Source organism: Ooceraea biroi, chromosome 4, assembly GCF_003672135.1.
Source record: "Ooceraea biroi isolate clonal line C1 chromosome 4, Obir_v5.4, whole genome shotgun sequence".
Lineage (NCBI taxonomy): Eukaryota > Metazoa > Arthropoda > Insecta > Hymenoptera > Formicidae > Ooceraea > Ooceraea biroi.
In genome coordinates this window covers 16,776,304-16,795,387 of record NC_039509.1, presented here as the reverse complement: position 1 = coordinate 16,795,387, position 19,084 = coordinate 16,776,304, and the positions used below count along the sequence as shown (strand labels likewise).

The window sequence follows — 19,084 nt, the reverse complement described above, 5'->3', positions numbered from 1 at the left end:
ATAACATAACGTTACATTCTTATTAATTGTGTTTTACATTATATATATATTTGTTAATTAGTATAATTACATTCATAATTTATGATATGGAATCGTATCATTTTATGACAAAATAATGAAATTTATTATTTGAGTATATAGTTTACAAATAAACTTTCATCTAATCTGTTAGTAATTTCTAATTTTTAGTTATACCACCTTTACAAAATAAATCAAGCTTTTTATTTTATGCTATGCAAACTGCGTGATAATAAAAGCGTACAACTTACGTCGGATTACGTCTGATTTAATATCATGTCACCTACTATATCTCTCACTTTTGTTTTTTTTTTTATTAACAAAAAGGGGAAAGATACTATTATAAGAACAAATCCATGCGTCCACTTAGTAGTCCACTTAGCTATCTCACTGGTCAATCAGCGACAGTAGAGGCTCGTAGCGAACTTTTCGGGAATTAAAAGATAAGAGTGCATGGTCGGGAACATTGAGGATATCTGTATTATCGATTACCTATCGTCGCGTATTATCATAATCTCGAGTTCTGGGTTTTAATTATAATTCTCATAATGTCCGCTAGAAGCCTCTACTGTCGTCGATCGAAAGCCGAAGTAGTGGCACAACTCAACATCGGATCGCACAAAGTTTTAACTTCAAGTAGTAGTGTAGCTCGATAACATGAAATTTATTATTTAACGTAATAACGTAATCGAGGTACAGATTAAACAAAGTTTTTATTTTTAAATGTTACAACTTGATGATGAGAATCAGATAAAATTATTTTCTGTTGAGACTGCACAAATAGCGAATCCGTCAAACTCTTCGCTTTTCAAACGTTACAACTCAATAACGTATCACATGCGCAATCTACCCACTCGTGCCCCCATCACCCTACATTAGACGAATCACGTTCACGTACAGTAACAGTGTACACCATCTATCTATCCTTCTTATTTATACTGTGCTCTTGGCAGACGCGATCATCAAATCAAGTTAAATCGTGAGGCCAATGTCGTATAAGACCGTCGATTTTGCTGATCGACGATCTCATCGGTGTTTCATGAATCTCGACAGGATACGTGCGAGCGCACGACATTATTGGCGGCGATCGACGACGAGCGATCGCATGCGTTCGCACCGACGAAGCCACGACGAGCGTACATCATCTCTCCGATCTATGTCTAACCGCGGGAAAGACGCTGCTGTTGTTACTGCTTCCCGATCGCAGATGCGTGCGTCGACGGCGACGACGATTTCGTTCGTACCGGTGAGTATGCGAAAGCGCCTGCGAGCTCACGACCGCGTAGCGCGTACGAGAGAAGATTCTTACCACAATACCACGTTGATCCTCGCGTCATTCTCACTATCGCACCAACATTATTGTTCTTCGGACTTTGTCGCAAAAATGTCCAATTTTCTCGACTTGTACCAGTCATTTACGATTAATATTTATCGTTATTACTATCATCACTAATAAATTGTGCTTTCTCGATCCGACATACATGTACATGAAGCTAACTACCATATGTACTTGATACAGAATAGATGGAAGCATACGTTCTTCATCAGTGGGACATTTAGAATTTTTCAATATTGTTGTAAGATTGCTACAACTTGCTAGTTTATGTTTGACAATTTATAAATTATACTTGGTTTCTAGTAACCATGGTGGAGATACCAAAGGACTGCGTCCTTCAGTGGGCTGGCCACGCGGGATATATTACAGAGAGATTCAGTGGTCTATTGGCACGTCAGGCTCTAGTCGACGTCACGTTGATCTGCGATGAACAAAAACTTCGTGTTCACAAGCTGGTTTTAGCCTCGAATAGTATATACTTTGAGGTATGTCTAAAAATATTATAATGGAGCATCACAATTTCTTGCTCCTTTTATTAGTTCAAATGCAAATAATTGCATTTTACATATATTTTAGAAATCTGTATTTTTGTACGTTTCACGAGTTAATTTATAAAAATGTTACAATTGAAATATTTCAGTTTTATTATCACTGTTCTATCAAAGCAATATGTTTTTTTATATGTAACTTGTATATAAATAGTAATATATGATTGTCATCAATACTGAAAACATTCTTTCAAATGTCATGCATCTTGTTTCATTATAATAATCTATTTAAACACACAGATGATTATGTTACTATCCACTTGAAGGTTTAGTATCGCAAACTTTGTGATTTCATTCGATAATTGCAGGTGTATTTACACGATATTATTTTTACGTTGAATTTGAAAGTATACAAAATTGATTAATGTTTCGATGTGTACCTCTTTTCCTTACAGATCTGCTGATAAGTATACCATGTTATTAAAATTTCGTTTAATGAATTTTTAAGGATGTTTTATTCTTTTTAAAAATTCTTTTACGTTACTTATCCGCAGAATTATTTATTCATAAAGGACATTTAATTGTTTGCTCAATATGAGAAGCAAGGTAATGACAATTTGAAATTACATTTTTACAATGACCTTATACTCTGTCTCAATTTCGACAAATGTAATATCTTTATTCATCGTGTCTTTAAGAGAAGACGGAGAGAGCATCAATCAGTGATTAAACACATTATATGAAAAACATGAGACTTGTAACAATTTAATTACTCATATATATATATATATATATATATATATATATATATATACACACACATATAAACGTACAGTCTGGCTCAAGAATTCCCAGTAATATTAATTCAAACTAAACCTCGGAAATGCTTCTCACTAACTCATTTTCCACTGGAAAGTCTGCCAAATGTCGCCAAACAGAAACAGAGTTATTTTCACAATATATGGCAACTTTATTCATTTTAATAAGAAAAGTTTTGCTTTGAATTTGCAGTTGCAATTTAGCATCATTAAAAGTGAGATTTAAAAAAGAAACAAGCAAAGAAAACAGAACATACTTAAATTATATCTCAAAATTATGTAGCATACTTATGGCGGCACAATTTTGCAGGGATAATATAAAATTCATATAAACTAAAGAAAGCCTTGTAAATTGGAATTTCGTTAGTTGTTTGCAAACATTTGTGTGAAGAAACCAAGTTTGAGGGGCATACTTTTCACAGCTTTCGAAGAACAGCTATTCCTTAGAAAAAGGTATTGAATAACTAATTCATATTAAAAATTTAAAGGTAGTAAAGTACATGCACACTCTCAAATGTTACTGTTTTCTAAAAGTGCATTTATTATTTGTATTTAATAACAAGATGTTATTAAACAAGGTAGAAATACAGACTCTGCATGATATTCTTTAACAATCTTTCTACATACAACTTTGTGAGTCATTGTTACATAAAGTCATGATCGACAGTTTGGAAAGCGTATTCTAAACCTGACGAGCGAATATTGCCGTCATTGTTTCAAAATACGTTAAAAACGTTTCTACATCTATCTACTTTGATTATCGATTCTTATTATTTCAATGTTTCTTGTAAAGTTCTGTTCTTTTGTCGTATCATAGGAGATACTTCAACAAGACTTGGGGCAAGAGCCAATTATACTTTTAAATGACTTGGACTTTGAAATTTTGAAGGCCATGGTCGAATTTATGTACTGTGGAGAAACAACGATATCTCATCAGCACTTGTCGTCCCTATACACCGCTGCGCAAATTTTTCAGGTATACAATTTCACCGTTATTTCATTATGCGATAATTAAATAACGATTTTTCTTACGATTGCTTATTTCAGTAGGTAGATAATTAATTTGCCTCTTATTTTATTATTAGGTTAAAAAGCTGGTATCTGTCATTGATACTATCATCGACTCGAAAAAGATTTCGGAAAATTTGGGAAAATGCCTAAAGCAGCAGAAAGGAGGAGACTGTAGCTTAAAAGCCGCGAACGTTTCCCTCATGGAAAATGATTACGTCCGTGTTAGATGCGAACTGAGCACGGACGAGAGCACATCGCTCTGTGCTGGTAGCAATAATAACGACATAAGCTCAACAAAGCGATCAAATCGATCTTTTGAGAGCACGGACATGATCGACGGCGGTGAGCACGATTTAGAACATACTTTGTACGAGGAGTCGGTCACTACCGATGTCGGCAAGGAGGCAGACGTCGTGGACACGTCTGACGCCGAATTAAATATAAGCGCGCAATGCGATACTATTGCTGCTACTACTGTTACTGTTACTACTACCACTACCACTATTACTGCTAGTACTACGGCTACCGCTATTAGTATGAACCAAGTAAGGTGCATAATCAGCAATAGAGACGAGACCCCGTCTCGCGATCCCGAGAGTCCCGATTTAAAACCCATCTTGTACGAGCAATGCTGTGATCTTTCCTGTGACGTAAACGAACGCGATGGAATCGCACTATCGCGATTTTGCCTTCCACAAGCCGAGAACGATCGTTACGGAAGTAGCACCGATGTTCCTAGCACAGTAGGGAGATGCGTCAAGGTATACACGCCAAAGCGACGCAAGTCCGTGGACGAGGCTCGCAATAAGCTTGTACATACGCGGTGCAATCTAGTGCCAACCACGCCGTCGTCCACAGACTCGATAGACTTATTAGACGAGCCGTCCGCTAACGATGTACCGGTCACTTTGTTGTCATCGTTGGACATGGAGAGCGCGGAATATATCTTAAGCTTGAGCGCGGAGAGTATACAATCGATAGTAGGCGGTACGATAAGCGATCGACATACCGTGATCGGATGTAGAGAGATGAGCGCGGAACGAGACGAGCGATTAAATCTACTAACCAATGACGCGGACTGTGTAAAGCCGGTCCTAAGACGAAGCACGCGACTGAGTCAACAGGAGAGTGACGAAACCGCGAGCAATGGCTCGTCTCTGACGAGCTCCGGGACGGCAACTGAGAAACAATTCAAAAAAAGTCATTCTCCTAACGGAGTGGAATCGTGTGCCAAGACGAAACGCAGGGGAAAGGAGGATCGTAAGGTGCCGGATCACGGCGTCATCGCGGTCGCGACTTCCGCTAATAGGAGAAACAAGAGGAGTAATTCGAAATTGATAGTAAAACGAAGTAACAAGTCATCGTGTATCGCAACTGCCGGTAAAGAGAAGGAAGAACCGAAAACGAAGGCCAACAGCAAGTTTAAAGCCGACAACGCGGAGAGATCAATGATGTTGGATCAATCGGCTAGTTTGACCCTTTCCGTGAAATCCAACACGCACGAGAGGATAGATCGTGCCTTGTGGGGCGATCTGTCCGATGCGTTGGATGATCGGGCAAGTGAGACGGATTTGCTCGCGTATCCGTCCAACACCGAGATTCCGTTTGCTGTTGGTTTGCTGCCGTTGCGAGCCGCTTTGGAGAAGATGCAGGCCACGCCAGATTATCAGCCGCGCAAAACGCGCTCGTCGGTTGCGCCGATGAAACAGGAGACGGCCAGCCTCAAGCGAAAGAGTTGCACGTCGCTCTCCCACACCGTGGTACTGTCCGGTAAGAAGCAAAGCTGCAATAATAATAACGAGAGCCCCAACACCGTCTGCCACATACAGATACGAGCGGCGCCATCGCAGTGCATGAAAGGCCGCAGACGATTCCTTTCGGATTCGATCGCGAGTTTGCCGACGACGGAAATTGCGGACGATAGACAGTGATGCAGCTTACAATTTATTCGCAATGAAATCTATTAGTCGCGCTGTATTAAATCTTGATAACTTTCTCGAACGTAAGGCAGCTCGATGGCAATGGCGATTTTCAAGCTTTTTTTAAGCTCGAAAAACTAAAGGTCAAAAATGTATTTTCTCGCCGTATTTCATTGAATCACCTGCAACATCTGGGTATCATCTTGCAATTTGCACAGTGAGAAAAATATAATTTTAAGTAAATGTACGTATGTATTGTATATAGATCGAAATATTTCATCCATGTTTTTGCACAAATGAATTTTCTCTCGTGGCCCTCGGTCATCATTGCGTATATTATACTTGGCAAAAAGCCATATCTCTTGTATGTTTATTCTACGTAATTTCGTATTTTTGATAACGTCAATTTAATCGTAATCTCGTTTTAAATATTAAGTATGTAATTTTACCTAGATAAAGAGATAAAAGTGATATAATGTCTCTTTTTACGGTTCAACAAAGCTTAAAATAAGTACTTTTATCTTTGGCATGCTTATGATACTTATTTCCAAAACAAATTGTTATAATGATTAAATCCTGATTAAGTTACGAGTTTGCATTTATGCAATTTAAAAAAGATTACATTTGATTGTGCAAAAACGAAAATATGACGTAGTGCTCGTGATTAATGCGTTTAGAATTTAGTTTAAGCAGCGCAAGATGATATGCGTAAACAATGGCCTCTCAGAAATTTCTATTTTTTAATTGCACTTTAAAGAGCAAAATACCCTGTACCTTAAACAATTTAGCAGCAATAACTTTTTTTTAATAAAAAAAAGTTTGTGAGTCATTGTAGCATGTAAGAATTTACGTAAATTGGTAAAACAGAAAGTAATTTATATGAAATTTAGCAAAATATCGTGGTGATAATTTATATAATTATTTATCACATTACACGGTGCCGATCGTACATCTTTTATGTTACTTGAAAAGTATAATTTTTTTAACTTGGTGAATAGAGGATGTGTGCTATAGAAATGAAAATAAAGGTCTCGTATGTTGCAATAGTTATATATATATATATATATATATATATATATATGAAATTATGCGTTATTAATGTATAGCATAATGCATTTTCAATGCAACCTATCAAATGTCATGATTTATAATTGTACGTATGTCTATTTCCATTTTGTACACTTAGCTACAGTATTGTTAAACAATCGCTGCTCAATGTAAAGGGATTGTTCGTCATAATAACAAAGTAGTGTTGAAAATATCATACCGATGTACATATACATATATTTTTTCACAATAAATGTTTTCGATGAAATTTGTGTTTTTATGGTGTCACACATTCCGATACACCGTACGATCCAATCATTCCATCAATTGAAACACGTTTAGCTATTTCGAGTGAACCCTGTTATTACGTAATATTGTAGTTTAGAATGCAAGTTCGATACAATGGAGTAAATGAGAAATTTTCCGTGACTCGTGTAATCATCTGACTGGAATAAAACGTTTTCTCAGTAATGCCGAAAAATGAACTATCAAAGAGGCGGAAGACGCGTGGCAACAAAATAGGCGAAATAGTACGCAAATAGTAAAGGAATTGCAAAGTAGCGATGCGCGCGGTCAGTTGACACTGCGCAGGAGGGCAGAAAGAGATTAGAGCAAGAAACACGGCAGCTTCTATTTATAGCCATGTAACTTGATTGGTCGCACGAAACGGCGACACGCAGACACGCGCGTACTCCATGCGCGAGCTACTTCATTAGCGCGTAGATACGTACACGCTTGCTTCTTTCTTAGCTCGGTCGATGAGCGCGATAATCAGGAGAGGAACTGATTTCATGAACGACCACGAAACGGCCACCTCGAAACACTTCCGACTATATTCATCTACCTATACACGTGTTTTCGTCCAATTCGAAGAAAAGAATCGGAGAAGAATTGGAGATCTTTTATGGAGCGCAACGTGTGCTGATACATGCATAGCGAAATATAAAGCTTAATTGTCGCGCGGAAATATACAAGTTCCTCGTTACGGCATATAAATACCAGTCCCTCCAGCGAAACCGCTCGACCACGTAACCTCATGTACTTAATAATTTAATTTCTTAATCGGCAGATTTTCGTAGACCAAGTCCCGTTACAGCATTTTATATAGAGATTTTTCCAGAGAGTTTTACTACAATGCTGCCACTTTTCCCGTCCGATGACGTTGTATTCTCTCGAGAATACGTCGATTAGAAAGGCTCGACAGAAACTTCATCTGGTAGAATCACAAATTTCGTCGTAGTAAACAGTCCGCACGTTCGTTTGCTCAATATATCGTAACGGGAAATGACGCGTGTCTATTTTATCGTATTTAATCTTGAACCATTGTAACCGTTATCAAATAACCTGTCTAATTTTTCATACATTCAAGTTTTTTTCTGTAAAAACGTACGTGTTTTCTTGCCGAAAAAATTTCACATTTCTTTTGTCGATTAATGCTTGTCGCACAATGAAATATCCATCATGTTTCTTCTTACGATCTGGGAAACGACACGGGAAGAAATCACGTTAGACTCGATGGTTGTATCAATCCTTTCGATACGTGAAACGTGGTCTACGGAATATGGATATAGGTTGACAAGTTCATCGTGGCTTAAGCACCGCGGAGGAGAACGTGTCCGACGAGGTCGACCGTCGACGCAGCAGCGCAGCCACGGTGCAATCAATGGGCGCATATTGATCTCAACCTTTCGCGGAGTCTACGTCTGCAGAGGCACCGTGCACGAATGAAGATGGGGGTCCCACGCGAATCTCAGAATCTTCTTGTCGCACACGAAATGACTCCGGCTCGAGAAGCAGCGATCGCGTAAATCAAATGTACACGCGCGAAACGTCCCTGCTTTGAATTTACGGGAAAATTGCGAAAATCACCCATCACGCGAGTTAATTAACAGTTTAAGAACCTAAGATGTTTAGTTAAAGACCGTCTACTTGAATCAATTCCGTTTACTCGTTTAAGGTACTTGTTACGTTATAGATAACTGTGGATTATATTACAAATAAAGATGGATCTCACGTCAATATTTCGATCAATCACCAGACGATTTTTTGACAATTGAAGAATTATTGGAAAAATAAATCGTAATATAGACAGATTCAAATTGAGTAAGATATCGCGCGCTTCGGCCATCATGGCGACGGCGTTGGCGCTCGCAAAGACTGCGCCTTCGCATTCGGATTGGCCGCTTCGAAAGTAGCGTTAGACATGTGTCTGGTTTCCCGCCTCCGGTGCGGCTTGTGTCGTGCATGGGGAGGGGAGAGACTCGCCACACAGTCCGGTGAGTCGAAGCGAGTAGAGACACGTAGAGACGCGGTGCGCGTAAGGGCCTAGACCGGAATCGAACCGCGGGTGTTGGATTCGCTTCCTCTCTCTCTCTCCGCTCTCGTGGGGCACGCACGCACGCACGCATTTACGTACGCACACATTTACGTACGCACACACTGACACACGGCAGCGGCAGCGGCAGCGGCAGCGGCAGGCGGCAGTAGCAGTAGCAGTAGGAGTAGGAGCAGTAGGAGCAGCAGCAGCACCAGTGGTAGTACGCGGCGGCGGTGGTATCTCTGTCCGCGCACTGTCCGGTGACCGAACGTGCTTCGGCCGTGTTCGTCATATTATATTCCCCGGCCCAAGAGAGAGAGCAAGGTTGCTGGCACGTAGTCGTCGGTGGTGTAGTTGCGAGGCGGCGGGGACGAACGGCGGTGTGCACGCACGCACGCACGCACGCACGCACGGACGGACGGACGACGAACGGATCGGAGTGAAGCCAGGAACAAGAGCGACTGGGACTGCCGGAACGACATGGAGAAGCGGATAGAGCTCGAGAAACGGGGAAGGAACCCCGGTGATGTAAGACAGCTTTCAGATTCGTTGGCTTTATCTCTCGCGTATGCCTCGCTTTCCTCTCCCCCCTGACGCGTATCTCGAAAAACTTGCGCGCTCTCTCCACCGAGTTTTTACACGCGTTCCTCGCTTTTCGCGTGTGCCACCGGGTGGATCAGCATGCAGTTTTACGGGCGCGCGGATCGTAATGCCGTCTTGTGCGTCGTCGTCATTGGCCGTTACCGCCTGAGCTCGCCGCGACGATTGCCGCACAGCCGAGTTAAATAGTCGGGCAGCGTTTGCCCGTGGAAGAAAGAGAGAGAGGAAAAGCGACAATCTCGGCGACACAACATCACGCACTTTCGTCTCTCTTGTTTGCTTATCCTTTCTCTCTGCTTCTTTTCCGACGTCTCGATAGCAAAGGCGCAATTACCCCGTCGTCGATCTCGTGGTCAGCGGCCGTTCTCGACCGGGACACGACGTACGTACGCACTGGCGATGCATGGCCGCGAAGGAGCAACGGGCATGGCGCGGCGCCGGAAAGCCTTCTCGTCCTCTCTCTCTCCCTCTTGTGCTCTCATTCGTCTACTCGCTCGCTCTTCACCTTACCGTATGTGAGAAAACATGTGACTCGCGTTAAACAGCGTTTCAACCCGCATAGAAGCAATCTATTTCTCTGGTTTTTCCCTTCTTTTCCAATTACTTGGCTACACACGCGCGTGCCTAGCGATTCTATTTCATTTCGTTTCTCCTTGCAAACGTAGAGGCGGCAGTGGCCAACGACGCTAAAGACGACGCGACGCAGGCGGGGATCGAGGACGCGCGATCGCTCCCCGCCGAAACGCTACCTACGGCAATGCCGCGTTGCTACACGCGCGCCGTTACTTCTCGATCTCGCGTATTGTACGTGCGCGTTCGCTCGTTCATCCGTCCGTCCATCCGCGTTCTTCTTTCTTATCGACGACGAGGGAAGATAGATACGTCTCGTTACGTTCGCGCAAACAACTTTTAGGAGTGACCGTTTTTCTGTTAGCGCGGCCAGCGGGGACACGCAACGTCCAATGACGGGGGCGCGTCGTGCATCGGCCATACGCCGTATCCCTTGGAGAATCTCTCACCTACGTCGTCGGTCGATCGATTGGTCGACTCTACTCGTCGACGATAGATCGCACTGTTCCTTTCTGAAAACGAAAAGCCTCGTCTGTACGTTTTCACTCTGACGTAATACAACTACGCACGCGTTCAGTAAACTGTCCTCCATGCCAAGTGTGCACGCATTCAACGCAATTACTGATTCATAGTAAATACGTGAAATAGATAGTCGAATAGAAATCAAGTGCAATTTCATGCAGACTGCGTTTTTGTTTCGCATGGTATATAGCAACATCCGCGTACCTCGTACGCGATGTCGAGCGCCGATGGGTCAACACCCAAACTCCGCAATTGTCTCGTCTGATCGATTCGAGTCCAATTTCTCGCCGGAAAATCTAGACCCGTCGATGGGTCTAAAACGTTCATGCATGCATGCGGGTCCTTTGACTTTTTTTTCCGCAGCAAGAATGTAAAGTTGTTGAATGATACTCTTCTCTAGAAATGCGAAATTGTATTATTATTAATCTTTATATGCTAATCAAATTGATGACAAACTGTATGAGCAACTAATTAAACCATCGTAACATTTGTCAATTGAGCACGTGAAATCAAAATCGAAATTGCTAGATCATCAATTGAATCGAGTCAAGATGAAATAAAACTACAGGATTACATTCATGGAAGAAAATTCTGTAATGTATGTCAAGTTTGGATTGTCAAACAGTAATCGCTCTGAATTCGCGACGGGTCGTCAGATACGGTTCAAAAGGATGACACGAGTTACGCAGACGTTAATTGTCAAATTTCGGATCACATATTTATTGCGCAACCAGGGACGCGATTCTATCAACATCCTACTCGAGGGTGATCCAGCTGCTCTATGCTTTTCTCAAGTGCGTAAACTATGCTGACCCTCGGAACTTTGCGCGAATGAATCGAACTTGAGTGGGAACCATTACTTTCCCCCCAGCGTCTCTTTATGTCGGTTATATTCGTGGTTGTTTCCGCGAAAACGTCCTCGCGAAACTTTGCAATGAACGCCAACACCTCTGTCAGTCTAATGTAAAAAAGTCTCTGCTTAAGAATTAAAGAATCTCCTATTCTTACGTGGAGATGTACCACGAAACGATGGTTGCTTATTTATGCCAATTGTACAACAATGTACAAGGATACAGTATTAAAGCACAATAGACATTTCGGAGTTTCTAGTTGTTCAAGTTTACATGTTACGTATACGTGCTATTTTATCTAGTTGAAAAATTTACATTTAATTAAATATCTCTGAGACGATTCCTTTTTCGAAATGTTTTCTATATTATTTCAATTTCTCTCGAATCACCTGCATTTTTTCTTTACTTATCATACTTTACGCATAGTTTCATCAAAATTCTACTCTACTAACAGCGTGGCCAACATGAAGAAAATCTTTCTCTTCGAAACATGTTATTTCTGGTAGCAATCGGAGGATGGTACAGTGCGTACCACTGTCGTGTCGTTGACAATTTGTTGATCGTTCTCGGGAACCTTTATTATCGTGACATCGATCGGCATAAAGGCCGTGACAAGGTGGTGCCCTTTTCGAGCGAGTCCCGAAACAGTGACTTTGTTGAAAACACGTAAGCATTCTCCGTAATATTCTCGTCTGTAATACCTTCGCTATTCGTTAAAGGCTTATCACACGCGTGATTATCTCGAGAATCGTTTCAGACATTTCATAAACGTCAACGTATCATCGTTGGCGCGTGTTAAAGGTGTATTCGCAAACACATAATCGTCCTATATACATTTCAGCTCCGAAATAACTTCTAATCTAAACTTTTCTCTCTCTCACACACACACACAGAGGATATTTTAAATAATCACATTATCGCTCTAAACAAAGCTTGCGTTTAATTTTCTTTTCAATGTTTTTCGTATAATGCACGCGGAGAACTAACGCGTTGACATATGTTTATTCAATATTAATGTATCCTTAGCATTAAGAGTGACGCCTCCGATTCTCATTAGTGAAAACGTGCTGCGGATCGACCAAAGAAGCAAGTCGGACGCGCACGCGTGCGCCGACAACCGCGTTATGTAAATGAAAGGCAGCAGCGCGCGGGCGCGCATATCGCCATGATAGACGCGCGTGCACGCGGCAGCTGGACGTCGCCATTACGGCATGGTGTGCGCCGGGACCACTTCCGGCCGCGTCCCGAAACAAATCCGAATCCGACCGGTAGCTCTTGGCGTCGGACGCCACCAGACGCCATCGACCTGTCGATCACGCGCATAGCACTTGCATGCTTGCGCACGTAAACTCGGACGGACACGCAGAGCGCAAAACCGATGTTGCACGACCGTGCGCGCGCACATTTCGGAACGCGTCGTCGATGGTCGTGTCGCCATCTTGGACGAGTCCACTTTGCCGACGATGCTCGGGCCTCGTGGAGCCGGTTGTCGAATGGCACGCTTATACGCGTGTCATTGAATTAATGTAGCGACCTGAGAAAATAATGCGCCGCATCGCCTCGCTTCGCATCGATGAACCGTCTATTTGCTCGAGTGACGTTGGCCGGCATATCTCTCGACTTTCTCAGGTGCATCGGCGCTTCTCCATCCCGTCGCACGTTTGCCCGGTTTACCGCCTTGGCGTGCGTGGGCGTTTGCAGAGCCGTACTCGGGGTGTGGCACGGAAGTAGCTCCCGTGTTTACGAACAAACAAGTCCGAAGATTTTAATGTATCAGCGGAAGGAAACGTTATTTAAATATTCATTGCTGTTACTATTATACTCGGAAATGTATGAGTTTACTACGAGGTTGCTACGCGTTACGGTTCTGAAAGTTTGTCCAATCCGTGATCGCGATGACGCGTCCGCGTTGCACTGGGATACTCGTTGAATGCAACGGTATCGCGCCGTTCAGCAACGTAATAAGATGCTAAGATCATATTTGTCCAACATATTGCGAAACGTGCAAAATGATCATTTTTTAAAAGATGTGGATGCCTTTGTGTAGCTTCCCAAGGATGATAGCATAATAAAGAAAGATGAAAATTGACACATATAGTCATTTAGCACGAGTATTATTGAATCAACACCGTATCTATGTCATTGAACATGTGGCAATGTTGAAGAAAAGAAAGTTCAAGTATCGTAACGATCTGAAAATTAATTAATCGAATGAAGCAAATGTGTGATAAAATCTGCACGCGAGAAAACGAACACGACGGTAACGTCGAAGCATCGATATTTCCGGCAAATATCGACACGGTAGCCACCTCTATACCCTCCCGCGTTACTCGGTGTCGCGTGCCGCAGTCCGTGCTCGTCGCTCGTCGGCTTTTCCGACGCCGCTAAACGAGACGCGGCATGCACTCCGCTTGCCGTTATGCTCTCCCTCCCTCCCTTCCCGGTCTTTCATCAAGCCCCGTCTCCCTCTTTTCTCCATCCTTGTCCGCTCGCACTTTGCCACCTCCGCATGTCCCTCTGACTCCTTTCCGGCTCTGCTCGCCCCCCCCCCTCTCTCTCTCTCTCTCTCTCTCGCGTTCTCGTTTGTCTTTCTCTTTCTCCGATCAATAAAATAGCCCATCTCCGACAAAAGCTTATCGCTCGTTTGAATTTTTAGCGCGGAGAACGCCTTTTTCGACCGCGAACGTTTTTTCGCCATCCGTCTTCCCCTTTCCGGGCAGAAACAGCGCGTGAAACGCGCAGCACCGTTTCGGCTTTCCGGATTTCGATCGAGATTGGCATTCCTTTACTGCGAAATACTTACCTCGCGAAATCCGTTCTTTACCATCGGTGTGTCACGAAAATGATCCCAATTTAACTAAACATCTTTGGAGAAAGACTCGCAACCGATACGCTTCATAGACGGGATTTGCTTCCTGATAATCTCATGCTAATCCAAATATCTTTTCTCACGCGATATAAATAAATGTGTATATTGCACATTGCTTACGCCTTATGAAAAACGGCAAAAGCGATCCTTTTTTCTGTCTTCAAACAGAATTACAATTGATGCATGTCTTGTCTGTGTTGCAGATCAAAGAACTTGTTCTTGATAATTGTCGGAGTACGCAGATCGTGGGTCTAACCAGCGAATTCAGTGCGCTGGAATCATTAAGCTTAATCAACGTGGGTCTGACCAGTCTGAAAGGTTTCCCAAAGTTATCGAGTCTTAAAAAGGTAAAATATATCTGTTTGTCACACCGACTAAACGCTGAAAGAATATACGTAAATGAGTTTTTGTGGTATTTGAAATTGTTGAAAATTAAAGATAATTATCCGCTTGTCAGACGAGTTTGCCATGCGCTGCAGATAGAATTATTAAATTATTTTGTTCATGTTACACAGTTGGAGTTGAGCGACAATCGGATTTCGGGCGGTTTAAATCTGCTTGATTCAAGTCCCAAATTAACTCATCTGAACCTGAGTGGGAACAAGATCAAAGATCTTGACACGCTACAGCCATTGGTAAGTTCTCACGCTTATTGTTATGAAGGTATGAAGAAAATATAGTAGCTTTTATAGTTATTGTCAAACGATTATGAGAATTGAGAAGAGCAGTTAATTAAGATCGTTCGTATTCCAGAAAGAATTCAAGAATCTGAAAAGCCTGGATCTCTTCAACAATGAAGTGACAAATATGGATAATTACAGGGAGAAAGTTTTCAATCTTGTTGCCAGTCTACGATATCTAGACGGGTATGATACGCGATAGCGGAACAATCTTTTTCTTCATTTATATTGTCTTGTAAATTGCCCTAATAATACTAATTTAAATTTTCTGTGCCGTGTGATTAGATTTGATGCTGATGATTGTGAAATTGACGAGAGTGAAGGGGAGGATGACGAAGTCAATGGAAACGAAGACGGTGATGGAGATGCAAATGAAGAAGACAGCGAAGAAGGTTAATTGAAAAGAGTGCGATATTTGTTAGAAATAGATGTATAATCGCGAGTGAATAAAGATAGTAAAATGATGAATGTGCTGATAAATGAAAATATAGTTTCAGACGAGGAAGACGAGGAATTTTTGGATGACGATCCAGGATTAGATATCGTCTACAAAGAAAATCTCGAGGTGAGTCGAGTATGTTTTGTGTAAACTGAGTCATGACAATGAATTGCCAGTACGTAATGTAATGGTCGTCGAAGAAAAGTGCTTTTAATGTTAGCACGGTACATTCGTTAAAGTTTCTCGCGCTTATTAGACAAACAAGATAGGTGCAATTTACAAATTTGAAATGTACAGGACGACAGTGACGAGGAGGATTATATGGGTGAGGAGGAAGAAGAGGACGACGATGAGGATAACGAGGACGATGAGCAGGAAGAAGAGGAAGGTACGAATCTCTATTGTTCGCTTGAAACTAACACTTGAAGCAAACAAATTGATTTTTATCATGAAGCACTGCTTGTACAATTATAACGTGTTTTTCGCAGAGGTGTCTCCCGTTCGAGGAAAGAAAAGAAAACACGAAGAAGTAGGAGAGAATTAGAATGCTTAAGATTCAAGGCAAATCTCCGTTAAATGGATGTAAAATTCATATAAATAATAACAATAATTGCGACGCCGAGTGACAGCTGGGAATCAAATTATAATCGACCGACCAATGACAGACTACAGTTAGTGATGTGAATTTATCAGTAAATCATTGACTGCGGATGCGGAGAGATTGTATCGTAACAACAAAAGATTTATATGATAGAAGCAGAATGCAAATCAGAGAGAAACGTAAAAAGGAAGACAATGGATGACGATGGCATAAAGATAGGACTGCATTCCAGCTAGACACAGCACAGTTTTAGTTATACTAACGATATTTTATATAGAGTATATAGTTAGAGTATTAGCAATGTTGCACAGAGTGGACGGAAATACTACATGAAAGAATTCAAGTAAGGAGAAAATGTGAGAGTGAGAGGGAGAGAGAGAGAGAGTGAGGGTAAGGGTGAGGGTGAGGGTGAGAGCAAGAGGAATTACATGTGCGTGAGTGCGTGTATGCGTGCGAGAGAAGAAAGAAAGCGAGGTAACGCGAGCGAACAGAAGGCGGTGGAGTCTTACACGTGAAGGAGCATCTTGTCTGTTAGCTCCAGTCGGCCAAAGGCTGGTCCACGCTGGAATGCGGTCATCGTTAATCAGTACTAAGGTTACATAAGTTACATTTTAAATACATTATTATTGTACCGTGAATATAAGTATAGAGTAAATGAGGAACAACTTTTGTACAGGTTTACACCATACATCGAGGTGCATTATATGCCTCTGTGATTTTTGGGACAGAAAATAAAGAGGGTAAAGCAAACGAGAAAACGAATATGTACATTTACACGCTCGCGTTTGTGAGCGTACGTACATCTGACGAGGGTGGGATTGGGGGAAGTACATTGAAGCGAAAACCCACGACTCTATTGCTGTGAGAGCGATAACGAAAACGCGTGCGTGTGTTGGTTCGCGAGGATTAGCTACACCACCGGTACGCGATCGGTATCAATGGGGAAAGGGGGGGAGGGGGGAGAGCGATCGGATTTAGCGGATAGAAAATAATATCGTAATATTTATTATTGTTTTCAATCGCGTGATTCCGATAATGGAAGAAAGAGAGAATGAGCGAGCGAGTGAGGGTTAGACCGTCTGTATTCAGACACGTAAAACACATCGGAAATTCTCCAATACACCTCGATCGACGTGTCTCGTGCATCGCACGCCAAGGCGGACACGGTTTCTTGTCTCAACTTGGACTCAACCTTTTTTTCTTTTTTCTAGTAAGTTTTAAGTTCCGGATCCGGATATACACCATGTACAATCGGCGATCGCCCAGCGCAGTGGTCGTTAGAATTATTGTTGTTTAATCCCGGGCATTGCATCAATGTCATGCTCCGATCTGATAAATCTGACGCAGAAAATCGATTTGATTATTACTACTGCAATCTACATCTCATGTTTCTTCATATGATTGTAAAAAAGTGTCTTGTTTTGTTTATTTCAAGTGGAAACGTGGAAATTGCTTGAAATTATCAAAGCATCTTCAGAGTTCGGTATCGCGGCAAGTATCGTTGGAAAGTGTAAATTCTCGTAAATCTGCAAAACAACAAGACGCCTTTTGTAAACAAGGCTGAAAGGAGATACGATAATTGGATACGACATCCTGTCTATGCCAAAGTGTAAACCATCCTGATAATGTGATTGATTTCTATATGTGACATTACGTAATTGCAACAGGCTTTGGAACGAATTACTGAGAATAGAAAAGTCGACATCGCGTATGCGCGCGTCGAACGATTAACCTTTAATTTCTGTCTCCAAAGTTACCATTGCGCTAATACATTTCGTGATGAGTAATGATGTGTGCAAAGACGATAGATACAGTGGAGAGATTCATCAATATTACGATTAACATTATATTACGAGTATGATGTATGATTTTAAGAAGCAGGAAGACATCTACGCTTGCGCTTTCGCACTTTTCAATTGTACTAAGAATCAGAAAAAACGCAAAATTAGACTTAGGAAAAAAGAGACGGAGAGAATGATGCATCGTATGCGCGACGCATAAAGGAAGCGTGCGCATTTGACAAAAGAGGTGCAAGATAAAAAGCAAGATAGTATCCTCGCAGGATGGAACGGACGATGTAGTTGACGGTGCAACTGCGACTGATATATTGATACGGTCGTAGACACAACCGATTAACGTTCTAATCGTGTGAGAATGTCTGGGACGCGAGTGATGGCGAGTGCGAGAGTGCGACGAAAGACAGAGATAGAAAATCGGTTTTATAAGAAAAAGAGAATACAAAAAAATAATTACGGTAGAGTCGAGGACCTGGCGCCTCCTTGTCGCCAGTTTGGTTATGGCCTTATCCAATTTTTCCAAGACTAAAAGCAAATTTATATTAGGTACAATGAGTATATGTGAACATGTACAGGTCCAAATCTCTGTAAATTTTCAATCTGCAATTTGTAATTGCGGCTCGCGCGGAAGCGTATCGAGGAAGTTAGATTATATTACAAATAATTAAGAATTTAAATTATAAATAATCAAGAAAGAGGGAGGGAGAGAGAGAGCACATTCCGCGCGCGTGTAACACACACTTTTGTCAATTGCGATTTTGGATAGACCATTTAAGTAAGAGGAGAAAAGAAAGATTCATCCATCACTCTCTCTATTATCAGATATATTACATCTGTGTATCGTCTGTCTGTTCCGTTGTTAAAGTGAATTTTTATCATAACGTTTGTTTATTTCGAGCAATCCTCATCACACAAAATAAGAAAAGATAATTTATTAATAAAAACATTTACAAACGAATACCGCTGTATTGGATACGTGCACTGCCGATTAAACCTTACTCTTCAATATTTTTCTTTTTCTTTTATTGTCGTTTCAAATAGCAAAAATATTTCTTCGTCGTATCATCGAAATAAAAGAAACCGTCGATTGACGGAATCTTTTTGTCAATCTATATATATATGTTGTTTGCACGAAACGCGAGCGCGAGTCGATTTGACCGAGCGAGCTGCCATCGTCGTCGGACGAGTGTGACGTATCTCCG

The 19,084-nt window shown here is 41.7% G+C and overlaps 2 protein-coding genes across 5 annotated transcripts; both read left to right on the top strand.

Moving 5' to 3' along the window:
* Positions 1-285: 285 nt before the first annotated feature.
* On the top strand, positions 286-8,655 carry LOC105283225. 4 transcript variants are annotated; one of them, XM_011345834.3, is made up of 5 exons: positions 1,707-1,839; positions 2,298-2,448; positions 2,971-3,113; positions 3,478-3,636; positions 3,746-8,655. In XM_011345834.3, exons 4-5 carry the CDS (start codon positions 3,553-3,555, stop codon positions 5,600-5,602), a joined length of 1,941 nt encoding a protein of 646 aa, XP_011344136.1. In that variant the 5' UTR covers positions 1,707-1,839; positions 2,298-2,448; positions 2,971-3,113; positions 3,478-3,552; the 3' UTR covers positions 5,603-8,655. The 4 variants fall into 4 exon arrangements, with proteins under 4 accessions (XP_026824544.1, XP_026824545.1, XP_011344136.1 ...); XM_026968743.1 differs by lacking the exons at positions 2,298-2,448; positions 2,971-3,113 and adding an exon at positions 286-1,264 and having other exon boundaries at positions 1,658-1,839; positions 3,746-6,905; XM_026968744.1 differs by having other exon boundaries at positions 1,702-2,448.
* A 442-nt stretch (positions 8,656-9,097) lies between these two features.
* On the top strand, positions 9,098-18,840 carry LOC105283250 (acidic leucine-rich nuclear phosphoprotein 32 family member A). The gene is made up of 8 exons (XM_011345862.3): positions 9,098-9,482; positions 14,570-14,713; positions 14,882-15,001; positions 15,120-15,232; positions 15,332-15,438; positions 15,538-15,611; positions 15,783-15,873; positions 15,974-18,840. Exons 1-8 carry the CDS (start codon positions 9,435-9,437, stop codon positions 16,027-16,029), a joined length of 753 nt encoding a protein of 250 aa, XP_011344164.1. The 5' UTR covers positions 9,098-9,434; the 3' UTR covers positions 16,030-18,840.
* The last annotated feature ends 244 nt before the right edge of the window (positions 18,841-19,084 follow it).

Bases quoted from the DNA above. Each gene is read 5' to 3' on its own strand.
- LOC105283225 (XM_026968743.1), top strand. From the start codon at position 1,663: ATGGTGGAGATACCAAAGGACTGCGTCCTTCAGTGGGCTGGCCACGCG. The intron at 1,840-3,477 runs GTATGTCTAAAA...GTCGTATCATAG, and splicing joins CGAATAGTATATACTTTGAG to GAGATACTTCAACAAGACTT. The intron at 3,637-3,745 runs GTATACAATTTC...TTTTATTATTAG, and splicing joins CCGCTGCGCAAATTTTTCAG to GTTAAAAAGCTGGTATCTGT.
- LOC105283250 (XM_011345862.3), top strand. From the start codon at position 9,435: ATGGAGAAGCGGATAGAGCTCGAGAAACGGGGAAGGAACCCCGGTGAT. The intron at 9,483-14,569 runs GTAAGACAGCTT...TCTGTGTTGCAG, and splicing joins GGGGAAGGAACCCCGGTGAT to ATCAAAGAACTTGTTCTTGA. The intron at 15,612-15,782 runs GTGAGTCGAGTA...TGAAATGTACAG, and splicing joins TCTACAAAGAAAATCTCGAG to GACGACAGTGACGAGGAGGA.